General features: G+C 32.2%; 1 protein-coding gene across 2 annotated transcripts; it reads right to left on the bottom strand.

The window, feature by feature from the left end:
* Nucleotides 1-1156: 1156 nt before the first annotated feature.
* LOC136215640 (NADPH HC-toxin reductase 1-like) lies at nucleotides 1157-11151 on the bottom strand. Of its 2 annotated transcripts, none has more exons than XM_066002945.1 (5): nucleotides 11017-11151; nucleotides 9868-10040; nucleotides 7548-7760; nucleotides 3465-3850; nucleotides 1157-1757 (listed from the first exon to the last, which is right to left on the bottom strand). In XM_066002945.1, the coding sequence occupies exons 1-5, from the start codon at nucleotides 11129-11131 to the stop codon at nucleotides 1604-1606; spliced, it is 1041 nt and encodes a 346-aa protein (XP_065859017.1). In that variant the 5' UTR covers nucleotides 11132-11151; the 3' UTR covers nucleotides 1157-1603. The 2 variants fall into 2 exon arrangements, with proteins under 2 accessions (XP_065859017.1, XP_065859018.1); XM_066002946.1 differs by having other exon boundaries at nucleotides 9868-9995.
* Between the last annotated feature and the right edge of the window lie 3077 nt (nucleotides 11152-14228).

The raw sequence follows: 14228 nt of genomic DNA, 5'->3' as shown, positions 1-14228 counted from the left end.
AAGGCTGGAACTTCTCTATCGTTACTTGCATTTGGTTCATTTGGCACATCCGGAATAAGGCAATCTTTGATGATGATCTCCCTTCAATCCAAAACTTGCGTCGTTGCCTGCTGCATTTTATCAGCGAAGGCGCTGTAATGGATGCAGTTCGAGCTCGACCACCGCCCGAGCCGGACATTGCTATCGTCCGTTGGATCGCCCCCCCGGCATACTGGTTTAAGGTCAACACGGACGGCTCCTCGAGCCCTTCTAGAGGCGCATGGGCGGGCGGTATATTCAGGAATCATAGAGGATTTGCGATAGGTTGTTTTGCTTTCCCAATTGAAAACTTGCCGGCTCATATTGCTGAGCTAAAGGCAATTATATACGCAATTGAGTCAGCCTGGGAGAGAAACTGGATAAACTTGTGGATTGAATCGGATTCATCATACGCGGTTCATCTCCTTAACAAAAAATCCTACAACGTCCCATGGATAGTTAGGAAGGACTGGGTTAATTGCCTTCACAAGCTCTCGGACATGAACTGGACAGCCACGCACATCTTCAGGGAAGGCAACCAGGCTGCGGATTGCCTTGCTAATTTTGGGCAATCGGCGGATTCGGCTACTTGGTGGCACTCTGCTCCCCAATTTTGCCAATCTTTTGTTTTTGATGATTTGTGTAACATAGCGCATGTTAGATTTCTTTAATTTCTATTCTTCCCTCTCCCTCTCTTGAACTATTTTCATTTTTTATTAATAATATTCGGATTGTTGGTTGTGCTGGAGGTGCCAACCTAGTTGGGATTTCTGGCCTTCCTTCGCGTCCCAATCTTCACACAAAAAAAAACCTCAATAACACATTAAACATGTTTAACTAATTATCTTTTTAATAAATAGGATTTATTAAAAAGATAATTAGTTAAACAAAATAAATAGAATTTATATTCTTATTTTACAAATTCATACTAATTAATATAAGATCGCCTTTGGCCCTAATTATGATGATTTAGTTCATTTCTAAAGTACAACAACACGTTTTGCAAAAATAGATAATGAAGTTAATGATAATAACAAATAAAAGTAAAGTTTAGAAGAAATTGAATTGACGTAGGTGAAAGAATGGAACTTCCTTATTTTGAATGAATACTTAATTTTTTATTAACTGAACTCCGTAATTAAGTCTTTGAACACACAAAATAAAATAAAATTACAACAACTAAAATTTAATTTTAAATTCTCGAAGAGGAGAATAAAAAAAATAACAAACTAAGAAGAACAATATGAAGAGAAAGCACAAATGTTAATATGGTACCAAAACTCAAATATAATGATGTTCCCCAACCTCTTAATCTACCAAAATGTTATTTAAAGAGGGTTTGCACCAGAAACGAGAGCTGAAAACGTGTGGGGTAAAAGATGAGCTTGCTACAATTCGATGATCTTGGAGAGATTAATTGTGATCTTACCAAGATCATTATTAATCTTTCCCAAAGAGAATTGTCGGGTATCAAATCTCCGTTCTAATGCTCCTGACTTTGCCCTTTTTCCACGAAAACTTTGTGAAAACACTTGAAAAAGCACATTGCGAGAACTTTCCGCAATGTAATTAATATGTACAATTATTAATTTACACTTAATTGAGATAGAACTCCAAGTCGCCTTTCACATTTTACGTTGCCATCTAAGATTTTCTTCATATCATATTTGTATACAAAACCCATCTTTATTAACTTTGAGGAGTCAATTGTGATTTTTTCTCCAGCTTCTCCGATGAATCTAAAAGCAAAATTGCTCCATTAATTACATATCGTATCAATAATAAAAAGCACATTTAACCTAAAATTTTAAAAATGACCTATCATCCCTTGTTTAAAATAATACGATTAACCCATACATCTAAAATGAAAATTTACTAATTAATTACATATCTACTCATTAGAAGCGTAGTTGCCCCTAAAACTATGAAAACGACCAAATAGCTCTTTAACATTGCAAAAAACGATATATGATTATCTTTTAATGGGTTAATTACATGCTTAGCAATTTAAGTATCAGAAAAGGAACGCTATTACCAAAAACCTTAATTTCTTAACATAAAATCCATCACAATCTTAATATAATTTCAATTGTTGTCATTTTGCTTGGATTCTAGCAAATTCCAGTCATCGGAGATGACACGTGAGTGACACTTAAACAAAAAAATTCCACGTGAACATGACAAAAAGAAAATTAGATGTCTCTCATGTGTCATCTTCGATGCATGTATATGTTGAAATCCAAGCAAAAAGATGACGAGTAAAATTAAGATTTTCTATAATATCGTTCCATTGGCGATACTTAGAGAACCATGAATATAACTAACAACCCCAATGTCCAATCTGACACAATAAAAGGGGATTTGAAGAAATCAAAGCGCGTATCACTTTAAGCAAATTCAAGAGTAAGTAGGTCATTGTAAATAAGTTGTTAAGATGAAAAGATAGCTTTAAGCAGTTTTATAGGTGTCAAACTCAATAGGTCATTTTAAGTAGGCTTAATACATCGTTTGCTCCCTGACTTGTCCCAAAATTTTGATTGGTCTCGTGAACTTTCAAAATGTCTTTATAGCGCCTTCAACTTGCTTAAAATGACCTGATAGCCCCTCAATTTGCTTTAAATGTAATCAATTAATCACTCGATTGCAAATAAGTAAGTTGCACGAGGAAGGTGTGTTTCACATGCCCTTTGGAAAAGTAAAACGACCAAGATCATGGTATGAGGTTATAATATCAGATAGTACATATTTTATAGTTCGATAAGTAATAACTTCATTTTTAATATATTTAAATCTATTCTATGAATTATGTAATAACATTCCAAGATACGTGCAACACACCTTCTACATGAACCTTACTTCTTTGGAAACGAGTGATTAATTGAATACATTTAAAACAAGTTGAGGGGCTATTGAGACACTTTAAAAGTTCAAGAGACCAATCAAACATTTTGGATAAGTTCAGAAGGCAAATGATGTATATTAAGATGGTGTTTGGTTGCTTCTTTTCATACTCTTTTTTGTCTTTTCACTTCAAAAGGAAGGGTTTTAGGTGTTTGGTTAGTGACCGTCTGTTTGCCTTTTACATCTGAAAAGCAGTATTGGGTGTTTGGTTAGTGATCTCCTGTTTGTCTTTTACACCCGAAAAGCAGCCGTTTAGAAAAGCAGCATTTTCAAACAGCAATCAGCAAACCGTAACAGCAATCAGCAAACCGTAACAGAAACAACAAGCAACAATAGCAAAATGTAACAGCAAACAGCAAACCGTAACAGCAAACAGCAAACAGCAACAACAAACAGTAGGTAAAACAAACGGGTCATAAACCTTTTAAGTAAGATCAATAGCGAGTCTATTTTAGACGAATTTAAAAGGCTATCGATATATTAAGTCTAAACTTTTCATACTTATTTTGACAAAATAATGAAACATAGTGGAAAGAAATGCTTACTCTTTGGAAATCTTCAACTCAGGATACTCTTGAATGAAGTAAGCAGCAATTTCCAAGCTACTTGGATTAGCAACAGCACAAAGCAACCTTCCTTTAATTTCATGGTTTTCAATGCAGAAAACATGTGCTTCACAAACATCATCAATGTGCACAATTGGAATAGAACCTAAAACTTGTTGCATAAACATTAATCCATGATTATACCCAAATAAAAACCTTGTAATCTGTGAACTCATGGAGGAAACACTCAAAGGCACTGAAGAAAGAAGAGCACTATCTCCCCCTACTAACCCACAAGCTAAAGTTACCACTTCTAGCTTAGCATTCTCAACTTCATTGTATCTTAAGATCTCATGCTCTGCTATTGTCTTTGATTTTAGATAATCCTTCATAATCAAAATAGAATTTTATATATGTTAGTGAAACTGGAAAAATCAGATTGGGAGGAAGACCATGGGAAAAAAAGGGTGTTGCTATTTACCGCCCTCATTTGGACAATTTTACCCTTTTCATAAAAAATTCAAAACTGAAAAATTTGAATTTAAAAAAAAGGCGAAATTTGGCCTAGGCGGATGCCGGATCTGCCCAGCCAATGGGTTGGGCGGATCCCGCACCCACCCAGTCCATTGTTCCATTTTTAGCGATGAAAAATGATAAATTGTTCCATTTTTTGTGATGAAAATGCAAAATTTTTCACTTTTTTGTGACGAAAAATGCAAAATCGTCACAAAAAATATGCATTATTTTCATGATTTTTTGACTAAAAAACGTAAATTTTAATGTTTAGAACTCGTAATTATCCATTTTCGGGGTTTAGGTTGTCACACATTAATTATTTTCATAATTTCAATTATTATTGTTTGGGTTTGTGATTTTGGAGAGAGAATTTTTAGTTTTTAATCAAAATTATGAGAAGGACAAAAATGTCCAAATGAAAGCGGTAACTAGTAAAAATGGGGGCGATATTTAACAATTCAAAAAATAATTCATATGTTTTTATAATTTTTGGATATTCTAGTAGTTGAAGAATGAATTTGTCAGAAATATTTCCTCGTTAACTGCGTCAAAATATGATTAAATTTGACGTGGATAATCACACGCAAGTTTGCAGAGTAGGAGATATGTGTAAGAGTTAGTTAAAGGTTAGATTATCCAAAATTTATACGTTTAGGGGTGTTGTAAATGAGCTGAGCCGCTCATGAGTGGTTTGGTGTTCGGCTTGATAAAAACTCGATTATGTTCGGCTCGATTTGTAAAAGAGCTGAGCTTGAGCATCGGGAAGCTCGCTTCGAAAGCTCACAAGCCAAGCTCGATTATATGTTCATGAACAAGCTCATGAGCAATCTTAATTATAATGTTCATAAACATGCTCGTGAGCAAACTTGATTCGATTATTTTTTTAATAATAACATTTCTATAAAGGGATAAATGTAAAACAACGCAGTTTTGTAGATTTCAAAACTATGTAGTTTTGTGTTAAAAAAAATTCAAATCAATATGATTGTCAACAAAATTAATGAGTTGTTCACGCGTGAAGTTCATTAATTGAATTAATGAGATACTCTCGTTAACAAACTCGCAAATAGCTCATGAACAGAATATTGAGTTTGAGCTTGTCAATTTTCTGACGAGCCAAGCTTGAGTAGGCCAAACCTCGGCTCAGTTCAATTACAACACTATTTAACAGTTAAGGCGTGAAATTGACACATTTGTACTAAAAGTCCAAACTATTTTTCATTGGGATAAAGTATGAAAATATCCTCAATAATGATGACCAAGAGCAAATTTACTCTTAACGTTTAAAATAGTGCAACTTTACTTCTAACATTGGTAGCAAAAAGCAAATTTACTCCTAAGATTGACAAGTTGAGACAATTTGAGAAATAATTCATCGAATTGTTTTCTCAGTCATGAATTTTACCATTTACACTTCGCATGTTCGTTATTTTATCACACAATTAGTAACAGGTCTCAAACATGAATAAATGTGAAGAAAAATTTAAAAAAAATTAAAATTTATACTGTATTTTGTACAAGTTGGAAAAAATCTAAATATTTCGACTGATTTAAAAATATTAATATTCAATTCTATTAAATCATAAAAAATGTGAAATCTTTTTTTTAGAACCAACTGATATGTAACTGTGCAGAATAAGAAACAAAATATGTGTCTTATACAGTTGCGTTCACATGGACCCTGATGACCACGTAAATTTGGTCATTCACCGTTAGATCTAGGTGGATTAAAATCCTAAGGTGGAGATTCAAGATATCCTAAGGCTTATATATAATCCGCCTAGATCTAACGGTGAATGACCAAATTTACGTGGTCATCAGGGTCCATGTGAACGCAACTGGTGTCTTATAATATGTGCGGGTCCATATTACATATGGAAAAATATGTATGGGAGGTCATCCATTTGACATAGAGGGTCGGGTGCTTCTAATAATTTCTCCTAAAATTGACCCAACTTACCCATATTAGGAATAAATTGCTATTAACTGCCAATGTTAGAGATAAAATCGCATCATTTTTAACGTTTGGAGTAAACTTATTCTTGGATATCAATATTAGGGGTATTTTTTATACGTCGTGGAATTTTTCATTTTCTGTTTTTTTTTTTCCAAGTATTTCTTGGATTGGGATATTTGGGTTAATATGCCTGTTTAGAAAACAGAGGCATACATCCATCAGTTACATTGGTGTTTGGAAAAAGAGTTCTTATATTAACACTTGGTCTTCTATGTCACTTGAAGGACTTTCAATTTACATTTGAATATGTGTATTGTGGTGTGCATCGGTATAAAACCGAACCGAACCGAAAAAACCGAATACCGAAATGATCAAAATAATTCACACCGATACCGAACCGAATAATAGGTAAAACCGAATCAAAACCGAACTGAAATATACAGTTCGGTTCGGTTTAAACCGAACAAACCGAATTAAGTTGAAAATAAAAAAATAACAAATAAAAATGACTATATTTTCTCATTAAATTTACCTCAACAACAACCAAAGTTGAAATACTTTCAAAAAAAAAAAAATATATATATTGGGTTATTATCTCAACAATAATAATAAAAAAAAACTTGTAAAATCAAATATATGTGTATATATATATATATAAATGTAAAATATGTGTAATTTGGTGCGGTTCGGTTTTTTTACATTTTTTGTCAAACTGAACCGAACCGAATACCGAAATAGACTTAAAATTAAAACCGATGCCGAACCGAATTGTTAAAAAAACCGAACCGAAAAACCAAATTCAATTGGTTCGGTATGCGGTTTAAACCGCACCGATGCACACCCCTAATTGGGACACCCTTAATAATTAAAACAGTGAGACCTCTTATAATATATCTGAGTGCATGTTACACATAACAAAATATATATGGAAGATCCTCCATTTCACATGGAGAACCAGATGCTTCCAATAATTTCCCGTAGAAAAAAGAAAAACTATTTTTTTCTTATCCCCAGTGTAACAGGTGGATATGTTTTGATCGGTAAAAGTATAAATAAAAATCAGCTTGAGGAATTTAAAAAAAAGAAAAAAAAACATGTTTAGACCGTTAGGGAAAGGAATTTGACTAACATCATTAGACACATCATCTAGTGAACATGATACGTCATTTATTAAACATGTCATGTCATCAAGTCAACATTTCATTGTATCGCGTTAGCAAAGTCAACAAATCAACATTTCACGTCATTAAAGTCAATGTGCCACGTAATTAAAGACTAATATCATTAGTCAAATTCCTTCTTTTACTACTTAGGTAAAAGACAATACCCTTTTGAGAAAAAAAAACAAATTTTAAGTAATAATTTTGAATTATATGAAACTAATTAAATTATTATTTTTAATATATTTTAAGGATTAGAGTTTATAAATTATGAATGCAAAATATATTTTTTAGGGTATAAAAAATACTTTATTTGTGATATATAAAAATAGTGACACATTAAGAATTAAGTTTAATAGTATAATTTAGTTGTAATTTTATAGTTTATCATGATATTCATGTTTAGAGCACAAATTTAAACAAGTGTAAACAAAATATGGAAATACATACCAATACGCGGTCGTTTCCAGAAGAAAATGAGAGATGTAGAGGGGTCCAACACGATTCATCGATATATGATTTGAAGCTCTTTCCGTCTTCATTTAATGGGGAAGCAGCTAAAACACTTGCTGTATAGATTAAACGTTTAACAGTTCTTGACCTGATGCACGCTTCAACTATAGCTTTTGCTCCTTTCACCGTTGCTTCGATTTTGTCTTTATACTATTTTTTAAACAAATATATATAAATTAATAATCACATAAATTATATAAAAAAAATATAAATGATATTAACATTATGGCCTACAAATATGTTAGACATCACACATTGCTAAATAAGGAAACTATATGGCTCCTTAAATATGTGAGACAATCCTTACCCTTTGACGTACCTTTTGGGGTGAGTTAAGCATTTGTTTACATAGTATCAGAGTCATGGTTCAATGTTAGGGCTCTCACTGATATTAGAGTCACGCACCAAATGAATTGGACGTGAAGGGGGCGTTTTAGACATCTCACATTGCTAAATGAGGAAGCTATATGGCTCCTTAAATATGTGAGGCAATCCTTACCCTTTGTGGTATATTTTAGAGCGAGTTAGGTCTTTGTTTACAAAATATATAATTCTTAAGCTATAAAGTTATTAATATTATGGCCTATAAATTTTATTTCTTGACAAAAAAATATATTTGAATTTTATATTATTGTAATATTAAACTTCAATTAATAAACAAAAATATTCTTTAAAAAATCAACAAATATATAAGAAAAACAAAATGATGACATAGACAAAATTGACTACATCGGTTCAGGGTAGTTTGAATTTTTGAACCGAATATAAGTAGGGATGAGCATCAGTTCAGTTAGTAATTGCACCGAAGTTTTTTCTATTTTCATAACCGAAGCGATCCGAATAAGATTGATAATTGAATATTATTAAACCGAACTTTTTTGATTCGGTTCATTATCAACCGGATAACCGAAAACTCATAATATTTAATTTTTGTTTTATTGGTTTTCAAATAATGCCCTTATATAAAAGGTACAACTGAAAAAAATTAAAAGCTACTAAACCAAATTTATATATATATATATAGAAGTATATTTTTTAAGGGTTGGACTTTATATTTTATAAGTTATATGTAAAAGTAAAATTATATTTTATCTTTTCATTAACCGAACAGATAACCGATTATCAAATTCAGCTAAAATTAAAATCGAACCGAATCAAAATGTTAAAATAACCGAACCAAATTAAGATTTATCAGTTAGGTAATTGGTTACCGGTTATTTTACTCACCCCTGAATATTTGAAAAGACAAATACATGTGCAAGCCACTTCATCAATTGCTAATACTTGAGCATCAGTTGTTCACCAAACAAATAAAACAATGAACAACAAGCACATTTTAAAACAAATAAAACATCAACTATATATAAGTAAATAAAAAAATATTTTAATATAAAAATAATAAAAAAATTACTCCATTTTAGATGACAATAATTGAGAAATGAAATTAATTTTAATTAAAAAGATTTTGTTATCATTATATTAATTGCATCTATTAATTAATTTTTATATATTTCCAAAATAAAAAAGCAAATTAAATAGTGGTATATTTGGTGAAAATTAATTAATGTGCATGGATTGAATCAAAATGTTAATGTATTATGAAAAAAAAAATTCTAAAAAGACATCTATTATGGAACGGATGAAATACATGCAGCAAAAATGTTGCATGAACAATGTACTTCCAAATTTGGAGGCACACCGTAACTTACGATATGTTTGCAATAAGGACTTCTATTATACACGGGTGTGCAATATACCCGATCAATTAAAAGAGGAATGAATATTAATTCATGTAATATTATTAATATTAAGAAATATATATGTATAGGTAGAAGCTACGTTTATTTGACAAAGTAAGCATTACTTTGTTTGTTTGTTTTACCATTGGATGATAGAGTGTAATATTAATCCAATGGCGAAAACAAACAAAGTAATTGACGAGTGTATTACACCGAAAGTATAATAAATTTTCTGGTTTGCAACAATTGTGGCAGGTTGGACGAAAAATATGATGCTCCAACCCGATTGATTCTGCTTTGGTTCTCACAATGGTCAGGGGCCGTTTAGATGCTATCGCGTCAATAATGATATTGAGTTGACAACATTTGAGCGGTCAATGACCAATATGATCCCGGACTATAGTACAAAGTTTCCCAATACAATATTCGTCCTGTTGAAATTTTAAGGTATTCCATTAATTTACATCCGACGAATCAATTAACGTGTCGATTTCATTTAAAAGGAAAAAAATTCAAACCTGAGAGTTAGGGGGGCCATTTTCCCAAGGAATAGCAACATGAAACACAAATTGACAACCTTGAATTGCAGCTTCAAAATCATTGTTGTTATGGTATATATCAGCTTCAAATAGAACAAGGTTAGTTTCTGCATTTGGAAGTGATTTCAGCAACCCCACTTTTGATTCATCTTCTGCAATTAATCCAAATAAAAAAATCTATTTATTTCTATCAGACAGGAACGGATCTAGAGGGAAATCATGAGGGGCTTGAGCAGTGATGGATCCATAATTCACTAATAGAGATATTTGGAGTAGTCTCTAATAATTTACGGATATTCAATTGATATTTTTTTAACCAAATAATTAAGAGTTCCGTACACAACTTCTCGGATATTTTCCTGTAATCAGTGGTGCTCAAGGCCAGGGATGGATCTAGGGAGGCTAGCGGGTTTTGAGTATTCACTATTTGCTGGAAAACGTCGAAGATTTTATAGAACTGTGTTGGAGTTTTGAATTTTTTTATGTAAAAACACCTAAAAAATAGCAATTTAGTACTTATAAGTCACTAAAGACCACCACAAGCACCTCCTGGATCCGTCACTGCTCAAGCCCCCTGTAGCCCTTACTTGAACAAACCTATTAAGGTGTGTATGGAGCTTTAATTTTTCAAGGTAAAAACAATAAAAAAAATTCAATTAAGCATCAGACATAGATGGATCTAGGGAACCGTGACGAGACTTGAGCAGCTACAGATTCATGATTCACTGATAGAGATATCTGGGATGGTCTCTGATTATTTACCGAAAAATAATCAGATACTTCCCAACTATCAGTAGTGTACTCAAGCCCCCTGGAACTAGCATCCACTGGTTATCAGAAAAACCATTAAACTTTTGTAGGGGACCGTGACTAGACTTGAGCAGCTCCAGATTCATGATTCACTGATAGAGATATCTGGGATGGTCTCTGATTATTTACCGAAAAATAATCAGATACTTCCCAACTATCAGTAGTGTTCAAGCCTCCTAGATCTAGCATCCACTGGTTGTCAGAAAAACAACTTTTGTACGGAGCTTTAATTTTTCAAAGAAACGCCAATTTCTCTCGGACATTTATACAAACACATAGAAAGCAAGAAACAAAAATGAACTAAGGTGAGGAATAGACCTAAGTTTCTGAAAGTAGCATGAACAATGTAGCCTTTATCCAATAGCTTTTTAACAAGAGAGGAACCAATGTAACCAGAAGCTCCTGTAACACAAACCTTTCTCTGATAATTCATCTCTTTGATCTGTGCCTCTTCTGCTTTTCTGTAAATGTGTTCTTTAATAGGTTCCATCAAGCAATTGTTTATTTTCTTGTGTTTATCAAACCAAAAAGAATAATCATATAAAAATTGGTTTTTCTTGTCTTTATGTCCTATTTACCCTTTTAACTCCATAAAAATGGTATTTCTCACCCCTTAACTTGTCCAAATTTGTTATTTTACCCCTTCTCAACTCATCGAATATCCTATTTACCCTCTTAACTCCATAAAAGTGGTATTTCTCACAACTTATGATCATATTTCCCTCTTAACTCCAAAAAAATTGTATTTCTTATCCCTTTATAGTAGTAAAAAAAGTTGAAAAGAGAAAGAACGAATAAAAAATATAAATAACAAGAACATTAATATAAACAAGTTAAATACATTATATGTAGCGATAATGTACCAAAATAAGCCTATGATTTTTGGGGAAGTATCAATTTAGGTTCCACTTACAAAATAGCATAAATATAAGTTTAATGTTTAAAAAAAGTTATCAATTTAGGCTTCGATAACGAATTGTAGGGGTGAAAAATACCACTTTTACGGAGTTAAGGGGGTAAATAGAACATTCTATGAGTTGGGAGGATAAATGGACAAGTTGAGGGGGTGAGAAATACCACTTTTATGGAATTAAGGGTGTAAATAGGTCATTCGATGAGTTGGGGGGATAAAATGACCAATTTGGACAAGTTAAAGGGGCTGGGGAAGCATTAGGCGTATAAAAATTTGTCAAAATTTGCTGTGTCAAATAGTACTACAAAAGTTATTATTAGGCTTTAGTTGGGGGTAAATTATACTTATGGCCACTGAACTTTATTCATTTTAATATTATGGTCACTGAACTTCAGTTCTTATACGACTATTGAACTTGACAATTTTTAACATCATGGTCACTCAACGTTTCAAAACGACCGTTGAATGTCTTAAAATAAAAAATTCGAAGAGGTAATGATATTCTAAGAAACTTTAGTTCTTTAAAATTTTTGTTTTGAGGTCATTTAGATGTTGTTTGGTTAGAAGAGAGATTGAATTTTTAGAGAACGAAAGCTCCAATATAGGTGATTTTGGAAAATAAAAAATGTGGTCTTCTGGTAAATATCATTTTGAACAACTTTAATTCTTGAATATTTTCATTTTGACGTCATTAACGGTTATTTTGAGGAGTTAGTTAAAGTTGAGTGGTCAACGGTGTTAAAAAATGTAAAGTTCAGTGGTCATACCGTTACGAATTGAAGTTCAGTAGCCACAATGTTAAAATGAGTAAAGTTCAGTGGCCATGGGTGTAATTTACTCCAATTCAGGATTTAAAAATCTCCATTATTGTATCTAATAAAGTCAACGGTACAATTCGGTTCGGTCCTAAAAAAAATCTCCATTTTAATCTAGTTCTGGATCTTTTCTTCGGGTATTTGGTCTGGTTCCAGGATCTCCAACACATTTACTCAGTAATATTAGGAATTTGAAAATTTTCAGAATTGTACCTAATGAAGTCAACGGTCAATTCGGTCCTAACGAAAAAATCAATGATTCAATTCAATTCTAGATCTTTTTATTCGGGTATGCGGTCCAGTTCAAAAATCTCCTCAACCCTCTTTAGCTATCAGTTTAAACTTTCACTTCGAATAATTTCTTGATATGATATTAGAATCTTATATACAATTTGATTTTTTGACATAATATAATATTCAAAACCTCTTAAACCAGACGAAGGAGATCTCTAATACTGACATTTTGCATTCATTAAAAAGAATTTAACATATAGCAACATAAGTTTATGTTGTAAACGTTCCAAGACTAAACAACATTCATATGGAGGAGTGTAGTATAAATTATAAGTTCAAATTGTTTTTTTGGCATTCAATTCAGTTCAGTTCAATTCAATTAATTTCAGTAGAAAAGAACACAATTTTATTTGTATAAATTTTTTATGAAAGTAAACAAGCTCTAAATTATCAATTATGATCTTAAAATTTAAAAATTTATATATAAAAAGTCAAACAAAAATACTTTAAAAATAACGGCAGTGGTTTTCACCTGGTCAGTGACTGACCAATTGAATTTGATCGGTCACTATTAGATCTATGTTTATTAAAATCCTATGATGGAGATTAAATCTATCGTAAGGGTTAGATTTAGGGGGTGTTTGGTTGCTCCTTTTTAGACTCCTTTTGCCTTTTCACTTCAAAAGGGAGAGTTTCAGGTGTTTGGTTAGTAACCTCTTGTTTGCCTTTTACAATTGAAAAGCAGCATTAAGTGTTTGGTTAGTGATCTCCTGTTTGCCTTTTACACCCGAAAAGCAGCCTTTTACAAAAGCAGAGAATCTCTGCTTTTTGGAAAAGCAGCTTTTTCCAATAGCTAACAGCAAACCGTAACAGCAACAGCAAACATCAATAGCAAACCGTAACAGCAAACATCAAACCATAACAGTAAACAGCAAACAGCAACAGCAAACAGTAGGTAAAACAAACGGGCCCACCTCTTAGATCTAACGATAACTGACCAAATTTATTTAGTCAGTCACTGACCAGGTGAAAATTACTGAAAATCGGTGGTTTTCACCTGGTCAGTGACTGTCCAAGTGAATTTGGTCAGTCACTATTAGATCTATGTTTATTAAAATGCTATGATGTAGATTAAATCTATCGTAAGGGTTAGATTTACACATTCTAGATCTAACGATAACTGGCCAAATTTATTTAGTCAGTCACTGACCAGGTGAAAATTACTAAAAATAACGGAGTAAACAAACATATAGTTTCTAGTATTGGGATTAGCATTTTTAAATCTTAAATCTGACTTTATCTTACCTTATCTATTTTATCTAATTAAGTTGACAAAGTATATATATTTATATATATCAGCATGTGGATAGATGCTATGTAATGCGTCATTTTAGGGGTAATTTACTTGTCGGACTTTTGAATTATACAGCTATTTATATTTTAAAATTTTTACCAAAAAAAAATGAATTTTTTTAGTAGAAACAGGAAAGAAAACACAAACAAAGAAAACTAATCCGGGATCAGCTTAGGAAGGCTAACTCCAATCCTATCCTCTAAAAGAAGAGACG

This window comes from Euphorbia lathyris, chromosome 1 (genome assembly GCF_963576675.1).
Source record: "Euphorbia lathyris chromosome 1, ddEupLath1.1, whole genome shotgun sequence".
Lineage (NCBI taxonomy): Eukaryota > Viridiplantae > Streptophyta > Magnoliopsida > Malpighiales > Euphorbiaceae > Euphorbia > Euphorbia lathyris.
The sequence above is the reverse complement of the archived record's forward strand: the minus strand, read 5'-3'. Positions and strand labels throughout refer to the sequence as shown.

Excerpts from the sequence above, each read along its gene's own strand:
- LOC136215640 (XM_066002945.1), bottom strand. The coding sequence starts at position 11,131 with ATGAATTATCAGAGAAAGGTTTGTGTTACAGGAGCTTCTGGTTACATT. Across the intron at positions 10,041-11,016 it reads TGCTACTTTCAGAAACTTAG|AAGATGAATCAAAAGTGGGG; the intron begins GTCTATTCCTCA and ends GATTAATTGCAG. Across the intron at positions 7,761-9,867 it reads ATGGCCCCCCTAACTCTCAG|TATAAAGACAAAATCGAAGC; the intron begins GTTTGAATTTTT and ends TTTAAAAAATAG.